At 39.7% G+C, this 19690-nt stretch overlaps 1 protein-coding gene across 16 annotated transcripts in view; it reads left to right on the top strand.

Moving 5' to 3' along the window:
- Positions 1 to 19690, top strand: part of TNRC6B (trinucleotide repeat containing adaptor 6B) — a 133173-nt gene that overhangs the window by 94572 nt on the left and 18911 nt on the right. For 13 of the 16 annotated variants that reach the window (XM_062587597.1, XM_062587607.1, XM_062587636.1 and 10 more), the window contains 5 exons: positions 3824 to 6151; positions 7063 to 7221; positions 11842 to 12020; positions 13229 to 13303; positions 14604 to 14649. In XM_062587597.1, the coding sequence (XP_062443581.1) occupies positions 3824 to 6151; positions 7063 to 7221; positions 11842 to 12020; positions 13229 to 13303; positions 14604 to 14649 (2787 nt within the window). The remainder of the gene's footprint in view (positions 1 to 3823; positions 6152 to 7062; positions 7222 to 11841; positions 12021 to 13228; positions 13304 to 14603; positions 14650 to 19690) is intronic. The other 3 variants (XM_062587699.1, XM_062587691.1, XM_062587620.1) reach the window with 2 other exon arrangements.

Raw genomic sequence — 19690 nt, 5'->3', positions numbered from 1 at the left:
TTTTTTTTTTTTAAGTCAAATGGAGGAAAAAATGTATCATTATATTTGCATTTTTCCTTTTTGAAAGCCTTGCCACATTATGGGGGGGAGGCTGTAAACTTTGAAATCCTCTACAGTGCAGGAAGCAAAAACTCAGAGGTGAATGAAGAATTCCAGAGTCAAGTAAAGCAAGTGGGATGGTTGTATTTATTATAAAAGATTATTGGAAAATTAATGTTTTAGTTTGTCTTGCATTTCCAGCATTTGAACTACTTCAAATCACAGTAATTCAAATCCCTGCTTAACAGATTTATTTTTTTAAAAATCTAGTCTCGTTATCTTTGATGCTCCCTATTTAATAATGAGAGCTAGTTTCATGCTACAAGGCCAGATAAGTTTTAGATTAACAGTTTAAATTACAGAAGGCTGATTTTGATACAACACCTGAAAGATGAATGGGAGGGGGGAGCCAGTTGTTTTTGATGATATTTTCAATCTGGATGAGTTCCCAGTCCTGCTCACTGACTGTTGATTCAAACACTGGTACCAGCATGTGGGAGTAGGTTTCGTAGAAGAATGGGAATGAGCAGCTGGGAAAGAGGGAAGCCAGGGCTGCCAGTTAGGTGCCACTTTTGAACAAGTGCTCATAGAAGTATGGTATTTCTATCTGCCTCTTAAATCATTAAGCTAGTCTGAGATCCTGACTGTTGGCAAGTCTGATTTTGGATGGGGCCTGGTTCTGTCAACCAGCAGTTTGGTTGTATAGGCTTGTTCACTGATACAGTGGTTAATTCATCCTATATGAAAAGAAAAAAGTTCCTAAGGGAAAATAATGTTGTTTACCTGCTCCTTCAAATCATTATATTTAACAGATACCTGTAGATGGTGTTGGTGAGGTCCTCAGTTAGCAAGAACTGGTCCTATTTTGGAAATAACTATTTTACTGTCCATATGGCAGCCCAGCTTCTGTACAAAACAAGAACAGAAAGAGCAACTGCTAAAGCAGAAGTATTCAGTGTCTAGTCTTTCCATACATGCGTCTTTTCTCCCAGAATTGAGATCTTCACTCTGCTTCTATGAGATGGCAGAACTATTTCCCTGAAAGGTGACACCAAATTTACTGCTGTCTTGCAAGCAATGCAAGGGGAGTTTGTATATTGTTTTTCCAGTACTGGTGATATTTAGAATGTGCAAGAGAAGCTTGTGAGAGTATCTTAAACATAAATGTTGTTGGTGAAACATGCATTGGGTCTGTTGTCTTTCCTCCAGGAATCACCACTGCCTCTTGCAGCAAACGTGCATCATCATTTCGAGACTCCATTCACTTTCACTGATGTCAGTTTCACACTTTTTATCCTTAAAAGTAGTCACTTATGGATATCCACTTATGGATAACTCTTTCACAGTAGTCAGATTAGGAATTTGTTTCTCTTCAGCATGTTATTTTATTAAGGAAAAGTTAAAAGAGCTAAGAGCCCTTACCCACTATCGTATTGAGACAAAACTGTAAATTGTGGAGACTTGGCCACTGTCAAATAATAGCAAGGTGAGGTTGTTTCTATAAAATAGTTCATTAAAATACATTCTAGTGCACTGAGTTAACAAGCATGCCAATCTTAATATTACTATAATGTCTTCACGGAAATGAATTTTTAACATCTCAGTTAAAAGCACCTGTATGAAGATTTGCTAAGTGCCATCTCTGTACCATTCATTTGCTGAATTGTAACGTCTGATGCTTAGTTCGAAAGGCAGCAGCTGTGCAGTGCTTTGAACTTGGCTTCAGCTGTCCTCCTTAAACTATTCCTGTGTTCAGTCTAATCATAAAGTTTTTAAATTGGAAAAGCAGTTAGTGTACTAAAAAGAACTCTTAGACATAGATATCTTGTGGAGGGTTGTGCTTTGCTGCTAATGTGAAGTTCGCAGTGGAGATTAGGACAACAGAAGGAACTGACTGTGTGTGAGAACTGCATTGTCTTTTAGATCTTGGTAGCCGGTGTTTAGTGGCTGAAGTTTTTTGTTTTTGTTTTTCCCTCGATCTGTATTCAGACCTTATTGAAGAGTTACAACTTTGTTGTGAAGCCTGGATTGTTACTGATGGTCTTTATTAACGGGGAATCTTGAAGCCTTTCAGAGAATATTCACTGATTCAGCTAGTGAACTGGAAACATGGAACTGGCACTGAAAGCTGTTCTATTCGTCTTTCATTAAAAGTATTAGTAACCAGAAACTGCACTTGTGGATGCATAGCATATATATTAAAACAATTTTTTTTAAAGACCCTTAAGTTTATTTTTGTGGATGCTATCATGACATGAGTCAGTAGTAACAGTGTGTATTCAGATGTATTTGCTGTGATATTGGTGCAGATACTACTCCGAACTTCATGCTTTGCAAAAATAAACCAAACTAGTGTGGTAGAGTAACTAAATAGAATTTAATATATTGATTTCAGTACATAATTTCATAGAAGGACATATATTTAGTCTTCATGATTGGGAATTTGTGGTGACGGCAATTTTATGTACTCGGAGATTAAAAAGTAGCCCCTTATGGAGAGAATAACACTGAAGTGGTAAGGAGCTTGCAAAAATTGTTTAGAGGACCAAAGCCGGAACTGTGGATGGCAAGGGAGTCTTGGCTGACTGTTCTTAAGCTGTCAGGGCTAACACATTTGCATGCATGCAAGTGTGACGTTAGCACTGACATAGACTTCATCCATCATGGCATTGTATTAATTTACATCTGATTTAAAATGATATACAAATTTCATATCCAGGTGAAGTCAAACTAATCTGGATATATGAACGGTTCACCACAGATAAAAGAAAGAAAAGTCCTGTTCCTAGTCATTTGTCTGCCACTTTCTTTGTGGTGATTCCAAGGCTTGCTGGACTTGCTGTGCTAAGCCAGCAAAAACCTAACCCATCAAAAAGTGGAGCTTTCTGTTGGAACAGCAGATAAATAAAACGTACTCAGATCTTAACAGCCATCAGAACTCTCGCAAAGGAGAGGTAATAGAGCTGAGAGGCAGAAGGAAAAGTGAGAGCTCTTACTAGCCTCTATCCACTGGCAGATCAGTTTAGCTGCTCGCAAAATCACAAGCTGTAGTTTCTAGACTAAATATAGCAGTGACATAAATGTGGTAATTACATGCTGAATACAGCTTGCACATTACTACTCAGAAGTTGTAATTTGTGTAACTTTTGACTGTTCTGACTTACAGAAACTTTGGGAAATTCTATTCCTTTTGTAAAGAGTGTAAAGAAATTCCTACTAGCAAAATAAATTTGAAAAAGATGTATCTGAGCGTAAGGATGGACTCCTTCAGCTTTGTATTTATTACGTGCTTTTCTCATTTCTTCGTCTTTAATAAATTGTAGTTGCTTTGTGAATTAGTTGAATAGCAGATCAGCAACTGCTACTGTATTTGACTGCACGCACATAGACGCAAGTGTATTCACATGTATGTTCTTGTTCTGTAAATGGTATGATTTTTAAGCCTGTTTTTGGAAAGTCTATAACCAGTGGCAGTAATGACCATGCAAGTTCATTAAGAGTTGCAGTCATTATGTTGAACTTAAATAGCTGAGCTGTTAGCAGGAGTGAGTCAGTAGTGAATTTAAATGCCCACAAAGTGCTTGTGAGTAGTTTGTTGAACTGCATTTTGATCAGTGTTTTTAATAGCGTTTCCATCCTGATGTTCTTCCAAAGCAAATTGGTTATACATCTTTGAGAGAAGGATTAACTTATTAATGGAAACAGTAATCAACGGTGTCAAAAATATGATGCCCAGTGCTTGTAAACAGTGCTGAATATTAATGACCTTTTTGGGTTTTTTTAGATTCAGCAATTGGAGGTGCTGCTGCTTCAAATTATGCAAATTCCACTTGGGGTCCTGGAGCCTCCTCCAACAGCGGCACCAACGCCAACCCAACTCACATCTGGGACAAGGTGATTGTAGACGGGTCTGACATGGAAGAGTGGCCTTGTATTGCCAGCAAAGATGCTGAGTCTTCTTCCGAAAACACCACCGATAATAACAGTGCCTCGAACCCTGGCTTGGAGAAGAACACTCTGCCAGGAAGCACCACTAGTAACAAAGGAAAAGGAAGCCAGTGCCAGTCTGGAAGCGCTGGAAATGAATGTAATCTTGGGGCCTGGAAATCTGATCCCAAGGCTAAATCTGTTCAATCTTCCAACCCTGCTGCCGAGAGTAACAATGGACTAGGAAATTGGAGGAACTTGAGTGGACAAGATAGAATTGGTCCTGGTTCTGGCTTCAGCAACTTTAACCCAAATAGCAACCCATCTGCTTGGCCGGCACTGGTTCAAGAGGGCAGTTCTAGGAAAGGGACTTTGGAATCTGATAGTGGTAGCTCCAATGCACAGATTAGCACAGTAGGTCAGACCTCTAGGGAACAGCAGTCAAAGATGGAAAATGCGGGTGTTAACTTTGTCTCTGGCAGAGAACAGGCTCAAATTCATAACACTGATGGACCAAAAAATGGAAACACTAACTCCTTGAACTTAAGTTCACCAAACCCTATGGAGAATAAGGGAATGCCCTTTGAAATGGGCTTGGGGAACCCTTCCAGGAGCACTGACACCCCTTCACAAAGCACTGGAGAAAGAAAGACTGGGAGTGTTGGGTCTTGGGGTACAGCTAGGGGGTCTTCTGGAACTGACACAGTCTCTGGACAGAGCAATTCTGGAAACCATGGGAACAATGGAAAGGATAGAGAGGACTCCTGGAAAGGAGGTTCTGTTCAAAAACCTAATGGGTCAAGAAGTGATTCTTGGGATAACAATAACCGGTCTACGGGTGGTGGGTCTTGGAACTTTGGCCCTCAGCATGCAAATGAAAGCAAATGGGGTGAAGGGAACAAATTGACATCTGGAGTCTCTCAGGGAGAATGGAAACAGCTGTCTGGGTCTGATGAACTGAAGATTGGAGAATGGAGTGGTCCAAACCAACCAAATTCTAGCACTGGAGCATGGGACAATCAAAAAGGCCACCCTCTTCCTGAAAACCAAGGCAATTCCCAGGCTCCCTGTTGGGGAAGATCTTCCAGCTCCACAGGAAGTGAGGTTGGAGGTCAAAGCACTGGAAGCAACCACAAAGCAGGAAGTAGTGACAGTCACAATTCTGGACGCCGATCATATAGGCCTACGCATCCTGATTGCCAGGCAGTCTTGCAGACTCTGCTGAGCAGGACCGATTTGGACCCCCGAGTGCTTTCAAACACTGGCTGGGGTCAAACTCAAATTAAGCAAGATACCGTATGGGATATTGAAGAGATGCCACGGCCCGAGGGAAAGTCTGATAAGGGAACTGAGGGGTGGGAGAGCTCTGCCACACAGACAAAGAACTCAGGGGGCTGGGGCGATGTACCCAGCCAAAGCAATCAAATCAAGTCTGGATGGGGTGAGCTCTCAACCCCAACAGAGTGGAAGGACCCCAAAAATACTGGAGGATGGAATGACTATAAGAACCCCAATACTTCTAATTGGGGAGGGGGAAGACCAGAAGAAAAATCATCATCCTCTTGGAATGACAGCTCTAGTAAGGAACAGGGGTGGGGTGGACGGCAACCTAATCAAGGATGGTCTTCTGGAAAGAACGGTTGGGGAGAGGAAGTTGACCAAACAAAAAACAGTAACTGGGAAAGTGCAGGAAACAAGCCAGCATCTGGTTGGGGTGAAGGTGGGCAAAATGAGATCGGAACTTGGGGTAATGGTGCAAATGCTAGCGCTGCTTCAAAGGGTGGATGGGATGATTGTAAAAGAACTTCAACATGGAATGAGACGGGTCGACAGCCCAACTCCTGGAACAAGCAGCAGCAACAGCACCAGCAGCAACAGCAGGAGGCTTCTGGCTCCTGGGGTCCACCGCCACAAACTCCAAGTAACGGGCGACCTCCAAACCCAAACTGGAACAGCGGACCACAACCAGCTGCCCCCAAAGATGAGGAGCCTAGTGGCTGGGAAGAACCTTCTCCACAGTCAATCAGTCGAAAAATGGATATTGATGATGGCACTTCAGCATGGGGAGATCCTAGCAGTTACAATTACAAGAATGTGAACCTGTGGGACAAGAACTCGCAAGGAGGACAGGCCCCACGGGAACAGAGCCTGCCTACTCCAATGACTAGCAAATCACAAGCATCAGGTACCAGTCTCCTTCCTTTCTTCAGCAAACTTCTATTTATGCAAGTAACCTTTATGCATAAGAGATGCACATGCAGCTTTCAGTTCCCCCAAGAGTTTTATTCCATAAAGAAAATCTAATTGCTTATTTGAATATTTGGTTCTGTACTGAAGTGTCTGTAAAATATGAACCAATCATTCCTGTTTGTTGTGCCTCAACTCACACTGCACAGCTTGCCAGTAAGAGAAATGTTCATTAGTTGACAGATCTGCATATTTAGTCCAAGCTCTGAAAGGACAGGCTGAATTCTCACAGATTTTTATATTTGATGACTGGAGCTGAGGGGAAAATCCTTTACTGATTTTTAGTCAACAGATTTTGCTCTGAAACAAGCTTAGTTAACACTTGAAATTGAACGAGTCAGATCTAGTTTATTAATCTGTAGTATAAAGAATACTTAGCAAAATATTTTCTCCTTTGAAATAAGGGCAAGAAAGACTCATATACCCTGGAAATAAAGAAAGATATCATTGTGTAATCTCCCTTCTGACTCAGACATCCTTGAAAGAACGCTATTTCATTTTAATGCATACTTCAAATATGTTCTTGTTCTTTCTTAAGTTTATGAAAACGTGGAATAGTCTGATACTTGTAACTAGTCACAAAAGTTCACCAAATAGGGTAGCATTAGATGCGGACTTCATGCTTAACCCCCCAAAATCTTATTAATTACAGTGTCTTCTGTCTTTTCGTCCTTAAGTTCACTGCCTGCTTTGTGTGATGTGGACAGTTGTCAATTCTGTTTAGCCCATGCTGTTGAGAACCTCAACAGAAAGAGAATGAAGTGGTAGTTTCATGACATGGTGCTGCATGGCAGTAAACGGTTCATTTTGTAAATGGTCTGTAATGAAAACTCTTTCTCCTTTGTGCAGTCTGGAGCAAAAACACTCCACCTGCTCCAGATAATGGTACGTCCGCCTGGGGTGAGCCAAATGAAGCCAGTCCCGGGTGGGGTGAAGTAGATGATACAGGAGCATCGACAACAGGCTGGGGGAATGCACCTTCCAACGCCCCGAATGCCATGAAATCTAGTGAGTATAGGCCAGATACCAGTTTATTTGCAGTGGTCCTGGAGGTTTTTTTAGTATTTGGCTTTTTAATATAGGTCACTTAGGGAGAAATTTGTTATCTGAGGCCTAGAAGCAACTTTGAATGTCATGTAAGATTCTGATGAATGGGTGATTGCTTGTAAGTGATAGAAACCTTGTTTTTAAGGTAATGGAGATGTTCTGTAGTAAGCAGTTAAATGAACAGCTCTGATTCTTGCAAGTGTTGAAACATTAGAGCGTTTAAATGAGGAAATGCTTCTTTTTCTCAAAATCTTTTCTCTGGCTGCACACCTGTTGGAATTTAAATTTGTTATGTGATAAATTATCTTTTCTGATGATGTCAGAAAAACAACCGTGTGCTTCATAGACAAATTCTATGGCCATTACGTAGTAATCTGTTCTTTGTGGGTAATAAAACTTGATTTTGAAAGCTACAGCAAAATAGTCAGACCTTTTTGTCATACAGATGTGAAAAACTGTAACTTCTAAGACGATAAGAACTTTCTTATGTGTGTTTGAATGTAAATGGCTGAATATTTTCCAGATATTATCTGACTATAGCGGCATTCACTATGAATGCAATCCCATTGAATTTTTTCAAAAAATTTACTTCAAAGTTAGAATGTTACTGTATTTGGTTTCATTTTTGTGGAAATCCTTCCGGTTGATATAAGCTGCTTCTAGAATTTCTACTTCCTTGTATTTAAGGAAAATGTAACAAACAAAACCAGCCACCAGTCAGTACAACATAGTAGTGTCAAAGCCAATTAATTCTTGGATATGAAGTTCTTACTAGGAAGTACTGATCATGCACAGGTGTTGGAACTTGACTGATAACACTGGCTGTAAAACTGTTTCCAATTATAAGTTACTTTTGCAACATCGAAATATTCGGGCTGAAATGTTCTGTACAGATTGTATACTGTTGTCTGATCATGCACACACGTGCATACTCATGATTAAATAATTTTGTCTATTTATGAAACAAAACGGAGGAAAATGCATTGCTTCCTTAGTGTTAACATCATAGCCACTTTTTTTTGGATGACTCTAGCACTTTTTGTCCCTTCCACATTACCTTGGCCTTTTTCAGGATGGTAGACCTTTTTCTAGATGTATATATGTTTTTTTTTCCTGTATAAAAAGCCACATAGATGTAACCAAAATAAGAGTCTCTGAAATAATAATGATCTATTGCAAATTGTATAGATCTGTTAATGATTAAGATGGTCTTTGAAGGAATTTGTTGTCCTTTCACTGTCTTAACTGGCCTGCATGTGTGACATAACCGGAGAGCTGCAGAATCTGCGTTGTCCCCTGATGGCATATGTGTACTGTTTTGTACGTAAGCCGTCTTCTGCTCCAGAGGAGCAAAACGGGTTTCCTTTTAATGGCTGTTTCAGGTTGATGTGCAGTAAGTCACCAGTGTTAAGAACTGGGAACCTCGTTCTGTGTCTGCTCTCTCAACTTCTTTCTAGCAGGCACCCAGAAAGCACATTTTTCAGTGGAGTAAGGGGAGTTGGTAGAAGAATAAACTGAGACAAAGTCCCTGCAAAGATGTAGTGTAGAACTGAAAGTAAGGAGAAGGAACAGAGAGTACCAGTCAAAAAGATGACAAGGCCTGGGAGTCCTGAAGAAGGGAAGTTGGAGATGAGGCAAGACAAAAAATTTGGATAAGTAGAAAAGATTCTGTAAGGATGTTTTCTGTGTATATTAAGAGGAGGAGGTAGCATAGGTGAGAATCCTGAGGCCAATCCAAAAGCATAGAGCCGAGAATGGCAGGTCATCAGGATTGAGAATGTCCTTGGTGGAGTACAAGACTAGATAAATGGAGCTAGAGGTAATGAAACCTGGGACAAGATGAATGCTACCAAGCATGGGGGAGGGCTCAGTTGCACTTTCTAGAATGTGTTCTGTTGTCCATAGCTTTGGAAGGGGGAAGTCAAGGTGGGAATCATGCTGTTAATGCTGGTGAAAGCCACTGGCATAATAGCCTGTCCCTCTGTAATCCTGGCAAACACAGATGCAAAATAATTCTGTTATTTGTAATTCTTGTCAATTCAAGTGGTAGGAATCTGTGCAATTGGTCTGAACGTTTCAGCTCAACTGAAGCTACATGAATTTGTCTTTTTTTTTTTTTCAATTGCAACAAATTTTATTTTAAAGTGAGGTTGTAAAATCATACAGTCAGAAGTCACTGTATGGTTAATTCCTCACCACTTCATGTTCTGCATGACTTTCAATAGAAAGGAAATTGTTTTTCCATGGGACCTGAAACATTCCAAACACAAAATGAAGAGTGCTTATCAAAACACATACACCTCTTCTGTTATTGCTGTGTATCTTCATTCAAATCCTGCTCTTATTTTTTTTTTCATGTTTCACCCTCCGCCGCGCCCCCCCCCCCCCCCCCCGTTTTACTGCTGTTGTAGAGCTAGTTGTTCCACAGCAAATTTTTGTCGCTCTTGTGAGAGCGATGGACGTTAATCCTATTCTGCGTTTGATGAATTGATATGCAGATTTTGAGATCATAAGTATATCTTAATTTTGAAACCCCAATCTAGAGTAATCAGGAATTGATTTTTTTGTGTTTACTTAACTTTGTGTAGCTGTACAAAGTGTATCTTTTCTTGACTTAGTGCTGGGCATTGAGAAAATGATCATGGGTCAGTGCCTACCTGTTCAAAAACAGATTTACACAACTGGCAGCATTGCATAGGAGTTCTGTGGCAGAAGCAGGAATAAATTCAGTTCTCTAGGACAACATTATTTTATGCTTACCTAGAAAAACATCCTTTGCTTTCTCTAGCTATTCATGCTTATTCACTTGCCCATCATCTGCAGAAAACGAAGCAGGAATGTTACAGACAAGCCTTCTTTACGCCACTGTCCAAATTCATGCTTAAGAATCTCAGACCTGAGAGATGTCCTGCAGAAAAATATTGTGTGGTCATATAATTAAAACTAGGTTCATAATACAAAATTTAAACACTGTGACCGGAAATAAAGCTGCATGGACTACCCTATATATGACATTTCTAGGTTAAGCACTTGACTCTGCAGCTGCAATCCTTAAATGTAGCCTTTTTGTCCAAGTATTAAAGCGTCCAGAGCTAGATTTTTGTGCTTGGACCTGGATGTTTCCTAAATGGCCCTGAGTTGTGGTACCCAACTGAATATAATTTAAAATGTTGTTTCCTGAAAAATAGCTAAGTTGTTATTTATGATGAATTTTAAGGTACCTCTTAAAACTGTCACGAAATGATTCCAGCTTGAAAAGTTCTTCCTGCTAGAACAATTATGTTTTAGTAACGTAATTATTAATTTGTATTTAAATTGTATTTTCCTGACTTTCTTTAAATTCCATTTTTCCTGTCCAGAGTGTGTTAACGTCCTTGTCTCCCATTTCCACATTCAGACCCCAGACTACTTACAAATTAGTTAGGAAAAAGGTGGTAGTGATGGAAATACTTTTAAAAGGACATAAATGTATGGAGCAGAAATATGCAGCATGCGGAGTTACAGCAAGAAGGAGAACAATTTGACAGTGGACAAAATGACGTGTTGACTTGTTAGGAGAGGTTAAAAATCTAAGTTGCTTGACAACTGGCATTAGAGAGTAACAGCAAGAAGAGAGGCCAACAAGGGAATAAAATGCTTAGTCTGAATTTATATGATGAAGTGGTTGTAGCTTTCTGGTAATGGTATATATATATAGATAGCAGTGCTAATATACCTTTCTAGTGACTTGGTTGAGATCAGAAGTTGGGAGGCTTTTGCACATTAAATGACTACTGATGTTACATGGAGTGAAGCACGGTGTCAGATCCTTTCTTCCAGAATCTGCTGGGTTGTAGATCTAAAAAGATTGTTTTTGTGTGTTTAATATTAGATAAAGATATAGTCATTATAAAGCACTGCATAATGCTTCTGTTAAAACATCATTTCAACACTCTCTAATCTCTAAGAAATAAATGAGTTCTTGAAGTAGTTTCATGTAGTGTCATTAAATTAGTGTCACTCTAAAGGTAGTGTTACCAACTATTCTTGCAAGTCAGCAGCATTAGTAGTTGCCAGAGAGAAATGTAGAGAGGGGTTGGGGAACAGTCATTTATCTTGGATTTCTGTATGTGTGATGGAAGTATTAAGATTTTGAAGTAAGAGAAGAAACGTTTGATAAGCCACCTGAACCGGAGTCCTCAGCACCCTTATTTTTCAAGTGTCTTTAGAGTCTTTCTGTTCACACCAACAGTTACCAGCTTGCCTTTTGAAGAAACCCAAGTGTAGTTGTATCTGTTTAAGAGAAGAGGTCCCTGTGGCTAATATGTCTTTAAGGACAATGTGACTTTATGTTGCTTTAAAAAAGTATTTCAAAATACAGCATGCTAATGTGTCCCCAAATCTCTTGGGGGAGATTTGGAAGTTTCTACAGCTGTTAGAAGGGCAACACTTTTTCTTTCTGGAACTCCTTTAGGGTGCTGAAGGTTTAAGCTAATCTTGCAATAAAACATTAGAATAACCTACATGTTACTGTGGGCTGCAGGCTGTTTTTGAGCTGCCTTTTTTTTTTTTTTTTTAATTATTTCCCTGCTTTTCCTAAAGGTTCTAAATCTATGCAAGATGGCTGGGGAGAGAGTGATGGGCCAGTGACAGGAACACGTCATTCCAGCTGGGAAGAGGAAGAGGAGGGAGGAGTCTGGAACACAGCAGGCTCTCAGGGAAGCAGTTCCTCCCACAACTCAACAAGCTGGGGGCAAGGAGGAAAGAAAACACAAATTAAGGTAAAACACTCAAATGATTCATAACTACTGTGTTGTCTGAAAGCAATATGACTGATATGTTAGAGCATTATAATAATTAAATGGTGTTACAGATCTCCACTCTAAAGATGCCTGTTGCAGTGTTGTGGAAAATGTTGTGGAATTTGTTTCAGTATATAATGCCTATTGTGACCAATACATCTGCCAGTAGGTGACAGGTTCTTTTGGCAGGTAGGCTGCAGAGCCATTACTAAATGAAACTGAGCAATAAGTATCCTAAGGCTATAGCTCCTCTCTTGCTGACACATCTTTCAGCCTTAGGCTGCTGCTGTTCTCTGTGCACAGCCTGTGGAAGTTCTGATTCCATAGCCCCCTTCGGTGCGCACGCTCTTTATTTTTATGTCTGTTGGATTTGGGTCCGACTTTCATGTTTGTTATTGTTGACCTTTGGCCACAAACAGGAGCAGGAGCTTGGCAGCCCTCCTGAATGAGCTGCTCGCTAAAACTTGTTTGCATTGAAATTCTCTAGTATGGTAACATTTAATATTACGTAAATATTACCAAGACTCTACTTTGGCTACTCCTAATCAAATACACAGTATGAACTCAGAAGGCAAGTGCAGAACAGTTTCTGTGGACACGGCAGTGGAGTTGTGACATGGTATGGAGTGGTTTGGAGCTTTACAGTTCCTATCTTGCAAAAATAATTCTTACGAACTTTTTTCTCATTTAGGGCTTTGTATTATCCACAGAAGCAATTATCTGAATAATTTGCTTGTCAAATCTGTTCTGTTGAATTGCTTTGAGTTTTGCTTTTGAACACTTGTAAATCACAGTAAGGCCAAATTGAGAGCCAAGTCAGTCCAGTGTGAGTTTAAAAGAAAGCACATGAAAGGGAGGAAAGCTAAGAAGAGATTTCTGTATGTGACACATTGAAGAATGTATTAGACTATAACAGGGAAAAAAAAGGTGTGCACAAAGCTTTCCAAGCTTCACAAGAAAACTGAAGGTTTGATAAATCTTCAGTGAGCATAACCTAACAATGAGCAGTCATATGAGAAAGTTGTATGTGGTAAATGTTTCCAACCATGCAAAAACAAAGTAATATGTCCAGGAGACTTCTGTGACACTCCTATTTTCAGCTGGTACTTTTGCATTCCAGGGCCAGAATAGAATTTGAAAAGAGGAAAAATGTTTAGAAAATATTTTTGTCTTCTTTTTTTCTTCAGTGCTCATTAAAAGGAGGAAATAATGATACATGGATGAACCCTTTATCCAAACAGTTTTCAAATATGGGATTGCTAGTAAGTGAATTATTTTTAATATAAAATCCAATTTTGTAGAAAGGAGTAGGTTTTAAATAAAGATCTAAAGATCAGCCACTTCACAGTGTGCAGTTGTTGTACTACTTACCTCTGTTTGCTTTGCTGGTGCATGAATCCTACCTTAAGTACTTTGGTCTTTAGAACTCACTTGTTGGTCAAAAAGGTTTCTCAAAAAACAAGATCTACTTTGATTTTAAAGTTATGAATCAAGCAATTGCTTTTCTACCCCCACCCCTTTTTTTCTTTTTTCTTTCTTTCTTTCTTTTCCACCCTCTCTCTCTTTAAAGTGCTGGTTAGAGCACTCAAAGTGGAGGCCTCTTCTCCTGGCTGCACTGCAGATGTCTGACTTGTCCAGGTTCTTCATATTTCAGGGTCTCAATCACTTACCAGTAAAGGAGAGTTACAGCCCTGTGTCTTATCTACTTATATTTTAAATGCCGCAGGGCCTTTTTTCTTTTTTTTTTTTTTAGAACAAACAGGGCCTGTTATTAGTTGGCTCTTCAGGATTTATTGGTAAGCTGAATAAATAAATGACACATCATTGAGAGGGCGGGAAGAGATCTGCAAGGAAGTCCCTTAAAGATATTTATGTATGAAAATGAGAATTTCTGAAATGCCATGAAAACTGCATTTTTCAAAATGTTACAGCAACCTTAATCCTGTAAAGCAGGAGTTAGTTATGTGTAGTGCAGGCTAGCAAAAAATAGTAATGCCAAGGCTCTGTAAAGAGGCCTAAGACCAGACAAACTGTCACAGACACAGCTAGAATTAGTTTGTAGTGGCTATTGGCTGCCTGGCTCAAGTTCAGTGTACTAGACTATGGATGCTTCTGAAAGCTATGGGAACACCCTGTCCTGGACTGTCAACTGAAGAATAACTTGGCAGCATGTTTCAAGATTTGATGACTTGACAGGTCATGAGGAGGAGCTGTCATTTTGGCTGCTATTTTCAGTGTTTCATGCCTTGACCACTGGAACATGAGGACAGAGGTTCATTTCATAGAGCAGCTGTCTGCCCATCTTTCTCTGTCTGTTGCATGAGTTCATGTGTCCGGTTGCATTTCAGTAAATTTGCCACACACAGGGTGAAGTATGTCCAGGGTAACATCAGGACTCAATCAGATTTAGTTTAGAATGAAACTTTCATTGGCACAAGCATGTCCTTCCCGTTATTTATTCTACATTTAGCCCTCAAGGGCTGCATTCTGAAACACTCCTCAGCATTGCACAGAAGTTGGAACTGAATCTTTCTTTTTTTTTCTCTCTCTTTTTTCTTTCAGAGTCAAACTGAGGACATTCCAGGCAGTAAGATGGACTTGTCTGTAGGTACGTGTAATTTAATTTAAATGTGTTTGACGTATGAGAACATTCATTGTAGATGGCATACTCTACTTTGGAAAGGCTTGGTCTTTTTTTGGCACTACTCATAAAAGGAGAATAGCATCCAGCATCTTGTGCTGCAGGCTTTGAATAGCCATGCAGCTGATGCTGGCACAGAAGACTAGGCTGTATACCTGGGTAAAATGGAGATACTGGGGAAGGAACATCCTGTGAGACTGTTTTGATCCATGTAGTTTGTAGCCATTGTTTGTTTTAAGGAAATGAGGGCTCTTTTCTCATAGAGGGAAGAGGAAGACTCTTTTAGTTCTTGCTAGTAGGACATCCTAATTACTGCCGCTCCCTGGAGGTGAAGTGAGGGAAAAGAGTATCTTCTGTTGTTGATTTGTTTCTGGTTGCCTCAGCCTATTATTAGTTACTGCTTAGTAGGACTACAGTCTTCACTCTTGATAGCCTCACCACAAACAGTACAAGGCTTAAGTGGAATGGACTGTGTGGAAAGTATCTTGGAAGAGAGTTGGAAGTGGTCACTTAGAGTAGCTGGTCTTGTTTCCTCTTTGTGTTGCCTAGTCCCATTTAATCACCTTTCAATTTGTCATAACTTCTTTGGCAAACTATCTGCCTCGATAGTTGACTGTAACAGAAATAAATTTTTGATCTTGAAATCAAATTTAGTTTTGCATTCTATTCTTCTCCAATTTTTTTCTGAATATTCACTTTCCTCATATTGAGGTAGAAATACAACAAATTTTTGAAATCTTCTGCCAGCTGAGCTGCTTGTTTCCCTACAAGTTTCCAAAGGTATATATTAAAAAGGGATGATCCAAATCTGCTGTTCATATTTGATTTTTTGTTTGTTTTTATCTCTTTGAAGATTTGGTAAGTCTAATACCTTGTACAGCATAGTCTTTGATACTTAAAAAGAGGATAGGTTTTTGCTTCCTGTTTTGAGCAGTATTTCTTTTCAGGTTCTGAATCTTCTAATAAATCAGCTCTTAAGAAATAGCAGTGAGAGTCATTGTCATTATAATTGATCCACAGAAGGTCTCCATAGCACGAGTAATGTTTTGCGTGTCTATTGAAAAAAACAAATATTCTAATCCAGTTAGCATTGCCAAACATTGGGTTTGGACATTGCCACTGTACAAAGATAGCAGTAATTCCAGAGAAGGATGTTCATGCTGTTTCTGCAACTGATGTGAAAGGCATTGAGGCCCCAGATCCTTCCCAGCTGATCACATCTGAAGCCAGAAGTCAGTGATTTTCCTTCTGAAGAGGGTTTTGCCAAAGTAGTGTTAATGTGGACTCTCGTACAGAGCAATGGATTCCGTGTGTAGATCAGGTGCACTATATGGGCTGCCATGTAATTGTTTTGTGTCTAGAAGAGGTCCCTGTATCACTGCAAATTAAATCTGTTAGAGGTGTGGGATACCATCGATTCTGAAATTCACATGATTAGCCCTGAGAAACGTGGTACGGTTGTTGGGCAGTAATTGTTTTATCTGTTTAGTGTTAAAAGGTTCTAGTTTCCAAGGTTCTTATTTCCAGCTACTTCTGCATCATAGCAAATGTTTCTGCCCCAGCTGAAATGCATAAACACATGCACACACACACAGGCACAGATTGCTGCTTTTTAAGAGATCAGAAATGACTTGTAAGAAGGGAGGACGGGCAGAAAGAGGCAGCTAATAGAATCAGCACTTATTCTGGTGCTGGTAGTGTGTGTATGCTTCAGAAGACTTCCATATTCTGCATCAGTTGAGTTAACTACTGATGATCCTGTGCTGTCATTTAGGAAGAACCACCTGAAATAGTGGTGGGTCAGTTCAGGACCTGTGGGACCTACCTGGATCAATCAAAACTGGTGTCTTCAGGTCAAGTACAGTTAGTTTCAAAATCTGTTTCAAAATAGGTATCGTATTTTATATAAGTTAGAACAGTAGCAGGGTTTTACATTACAAGTTTACTGTAGCCAACATCAGGGACTGATTCCCCTTACTTTTGAGGTGTTATCTGCCAAAGAAGTCATGGTGTTCAGATCTGACTGGCCATATGCTCACTGTAAGTAATCTGTTTCCAACATCATATACATCTACAGCTTGGTGCGTTAGATCCTATCTTTGTAGCAATTTCTTTTGCATCAAAACATTAGCTAGTGGAAGTAGAGAAAGACCTGCTAATAAGAGCTGTTTTTTCAACTTTGAAATAAATACCGAGTTTTTACAGGTGTCAGGCCAGTCATCTAGTCATCAGTCAAAGTAAACTAGTAGTAGATACTGCTTTCTTAGTGTCCTCTTGTCCTAGCAATACAATGTTCGGATGTGGTGTATTTTTCTGTAACATGAAAAGACGGTATTTTACACTGATCCAAGAATTTGCTCTCAGAGAATGCTAGTGCTCTAACAAGATGTCTTCTCATTATTTCTTCGGATAGTGGGATACATTCTAGCTGATTTTTTTTTCTCCCTTCCCCCTTCCCCCCCCCCCATGTTTTATCCAGACATGAGACCAATCTTAACTGGCATTCTTCCCGATTCCAATGCAGGTGAAAAAGGAGGCGGAAGAGTTCTACTATGTTCTGTCTCAATAAATTAGTTTGCCAGTAACAAGTTACATAGTTGCCACCTGCTTTCAGAACAGTTACTATTGCAGCTAAACCAGCTAAAACAAAGTTCCAGAGAGACCAAGACAAGTTCAGACAAAGAAAGTACTACATACGTCCTGAGGTTTTGCTCATTCAGTTCAAAACCTGTAGCCTGTTGTTAACTATGGCAGTAGTGCATTTATTGGGCTGGAAGTCTAGAGATGTTAACCTCTGTATCTGTCCATCCATCTTAAACTACAGATCTCTCCTCTCAAGGTTTGGTTGTGTTGCTGTGTACATCAGAAGTTATCTGCTTGCCTTTTTTGTTGGTGAGATGTTCTAAGACTCTTCTGCTGAGGCTTAGCAGATCCCATAGGGAACGAGTGGCTTTGAGATGTTCTTGTTCTCCTGAATTGCGAGTGTTTCAGGCAAAACTTGTCCCAACCATTGATGCTGACAGTGAAAGTTACTTTTCTGTGACAGGCACAGGAAAGGAGGCTGGATTCTCTGTGCCAATGATATGTCATGGCAAGGATGCCATGAGCATCAGCCCAGTTCAGCATAAAGCTATCAGATTAAGTTCTAAACCCCCAAAGTTATATTTACTTAAGTAGGTTCTTCAGCTGGTTTCCAGTCAGTATTGCAACATAGTAGACTTGCTAACCAAATAATTCCAGTGCAGTATTTTCCTAATTCACAGGAAATACACATTGATCCTCCAAGTCTGTGTTTAGAGACCATGCAAATCAAAGAAGAATTGTGCTGAGGTATGCACAGAGCATCTTTGTTCCAATCGTCATGCATTCTAAAATAGGTCTAAGTAGCAGTAAGTAATTCTTACTGTGTTAGTCTCAGGCTCTTTGAAAACATTCATGGTACTTTTATTGCAAGGTGCTGGAATGACAATGTTATTTCCTGACCAAGAGGAGGATACAGCTCGATCAATAGCCTGCCTGAGAAAGGTCTACTTCCTCTATTTTGTCAAATCCTTTTAACCTCTAGCTTGTTTTGCTATGAAAATAGGATATGACTTTATTTTTTTCCCACTGAAAACTCTCCTAATATAAGTCCTGAGGCACAAAGTCTGGTAAAACAGTAAGTAGTCTGTCAGGACCACTTCATATTTTACATTCATTCCCTATCACTGTTTGACAACCACCTTTGTTTTTTAATGTGTTAGCTGCAACTTCTGCAGATGACTAAATTCTCAAAGTCATCCATCAGGACTGGGAAATTCATTTCCAGATTCTGTTGATTCAAGTGCAATTCATACTGCTGCCCATTATAGATTCATTACAAAGTCATAATCTGATTTAGCATTCAGACACTACACCTCAGTGTCTAAGCTCCTATGCTTGATGTAACTTTATGGCAACGGTACAAAAAACCCAGTACCTTTAACATGTCATAGTTTTGTGGCCAGGCAGAAAACATGTTTTAAGTGTTCTTGTTTGTTTTGCCTTTTTTGTGGTGGTCCTCATGGTTGTTAATAGTAGGGGAGAAAAAATCAAGAACTGATCATCATCTCTTACAAAGATAGTTGCACTTTTAGCCTGTCTTACATTTCTGCATGTAGAGGATTTGAGTTTTCATACTTCATGCACAGATGTTCTTGTCTACTGCAGAGGGTAGAATCCAGACTTTGGGGGTTTTAACAGACTCCTTGTATTATGTAAGATAAAGCTACTCTGCACACCACCTTCGTTATTGGAGCCTTTTTTCCAGCAAGTCCAGAAGACAGATTGCACAATCATTTTCAGAGTTGCATTAGAATTTTTTGTGAATGGAATAAAAGAATGCTATCATCTCTCTTTGCAAAAAGCCCTGTTCTATTGAAGTATAAGCAGCTGCCTCAGTTCTGAGTGGTATATCTGTGCTTCATGGCTCTGAAGGAGGTATTTAAAGCCTCATGTATAATTGAACAAGCCATTTTACAAGGCATCATTCAGTAATGTCTGAGGAGTCAATTGGATTGTCAGGATAACTAAAGAGAGAAAAGATATTTCTGCTGCTTAGTCATCTTTTGTTGGCACTGACACAGTTTCACATGAAATGGTGATGCAGTTTTGTCTCCCTTTTGCTTTCTTTTCAAGCAACTAAACGACAGGACTGCCTATCTAGAATTAAATTGGACAAGCCTTTCAATAGTGTGTTGCTGGCATTGTATATAGCAGCTCGGTGTAGATATTGCACGGTGTGGTGGTTGGATGTAGAACTGAGACCTGCAGGATATTCTGTGTGGCTGCTTTTGTAGAACCAGTTCTAGCTTGTTAGAATGGGATGAGCACATCCAGGTCAGTATGGCTCCAGTTGGTTACAAGCCAAGATACAAAGGTGATTTGTCAATGTTTTTGTGATAAATGGTTTTGAAGGCATTGAGAGGATGAAGCTGAATCAATTTCCAAAGCCATGCCCAGCAAGAAAAAAATTATATATACAAACGAT

This window comes from Rhea pennata, chromosome 1 (genome assembly GCF_028389875.1).
Source record: "Rhea pennata isolate bPtePen1 chromosome 1, bPtePen1.pri, whole genome shotgun sequence".
In the NCBI taxonomy this organism is placed as follows: Eukaryota; Metazoa; Chordata; class Aves; order Rheiformes; family Rheidae; genus Rhea; species Rhea pennata.
The sequence above is the reverse complement of the archived record's forward strand: the minus strand, read 5'-3'. Positions and strand labels throughout refer to the sequence as shown.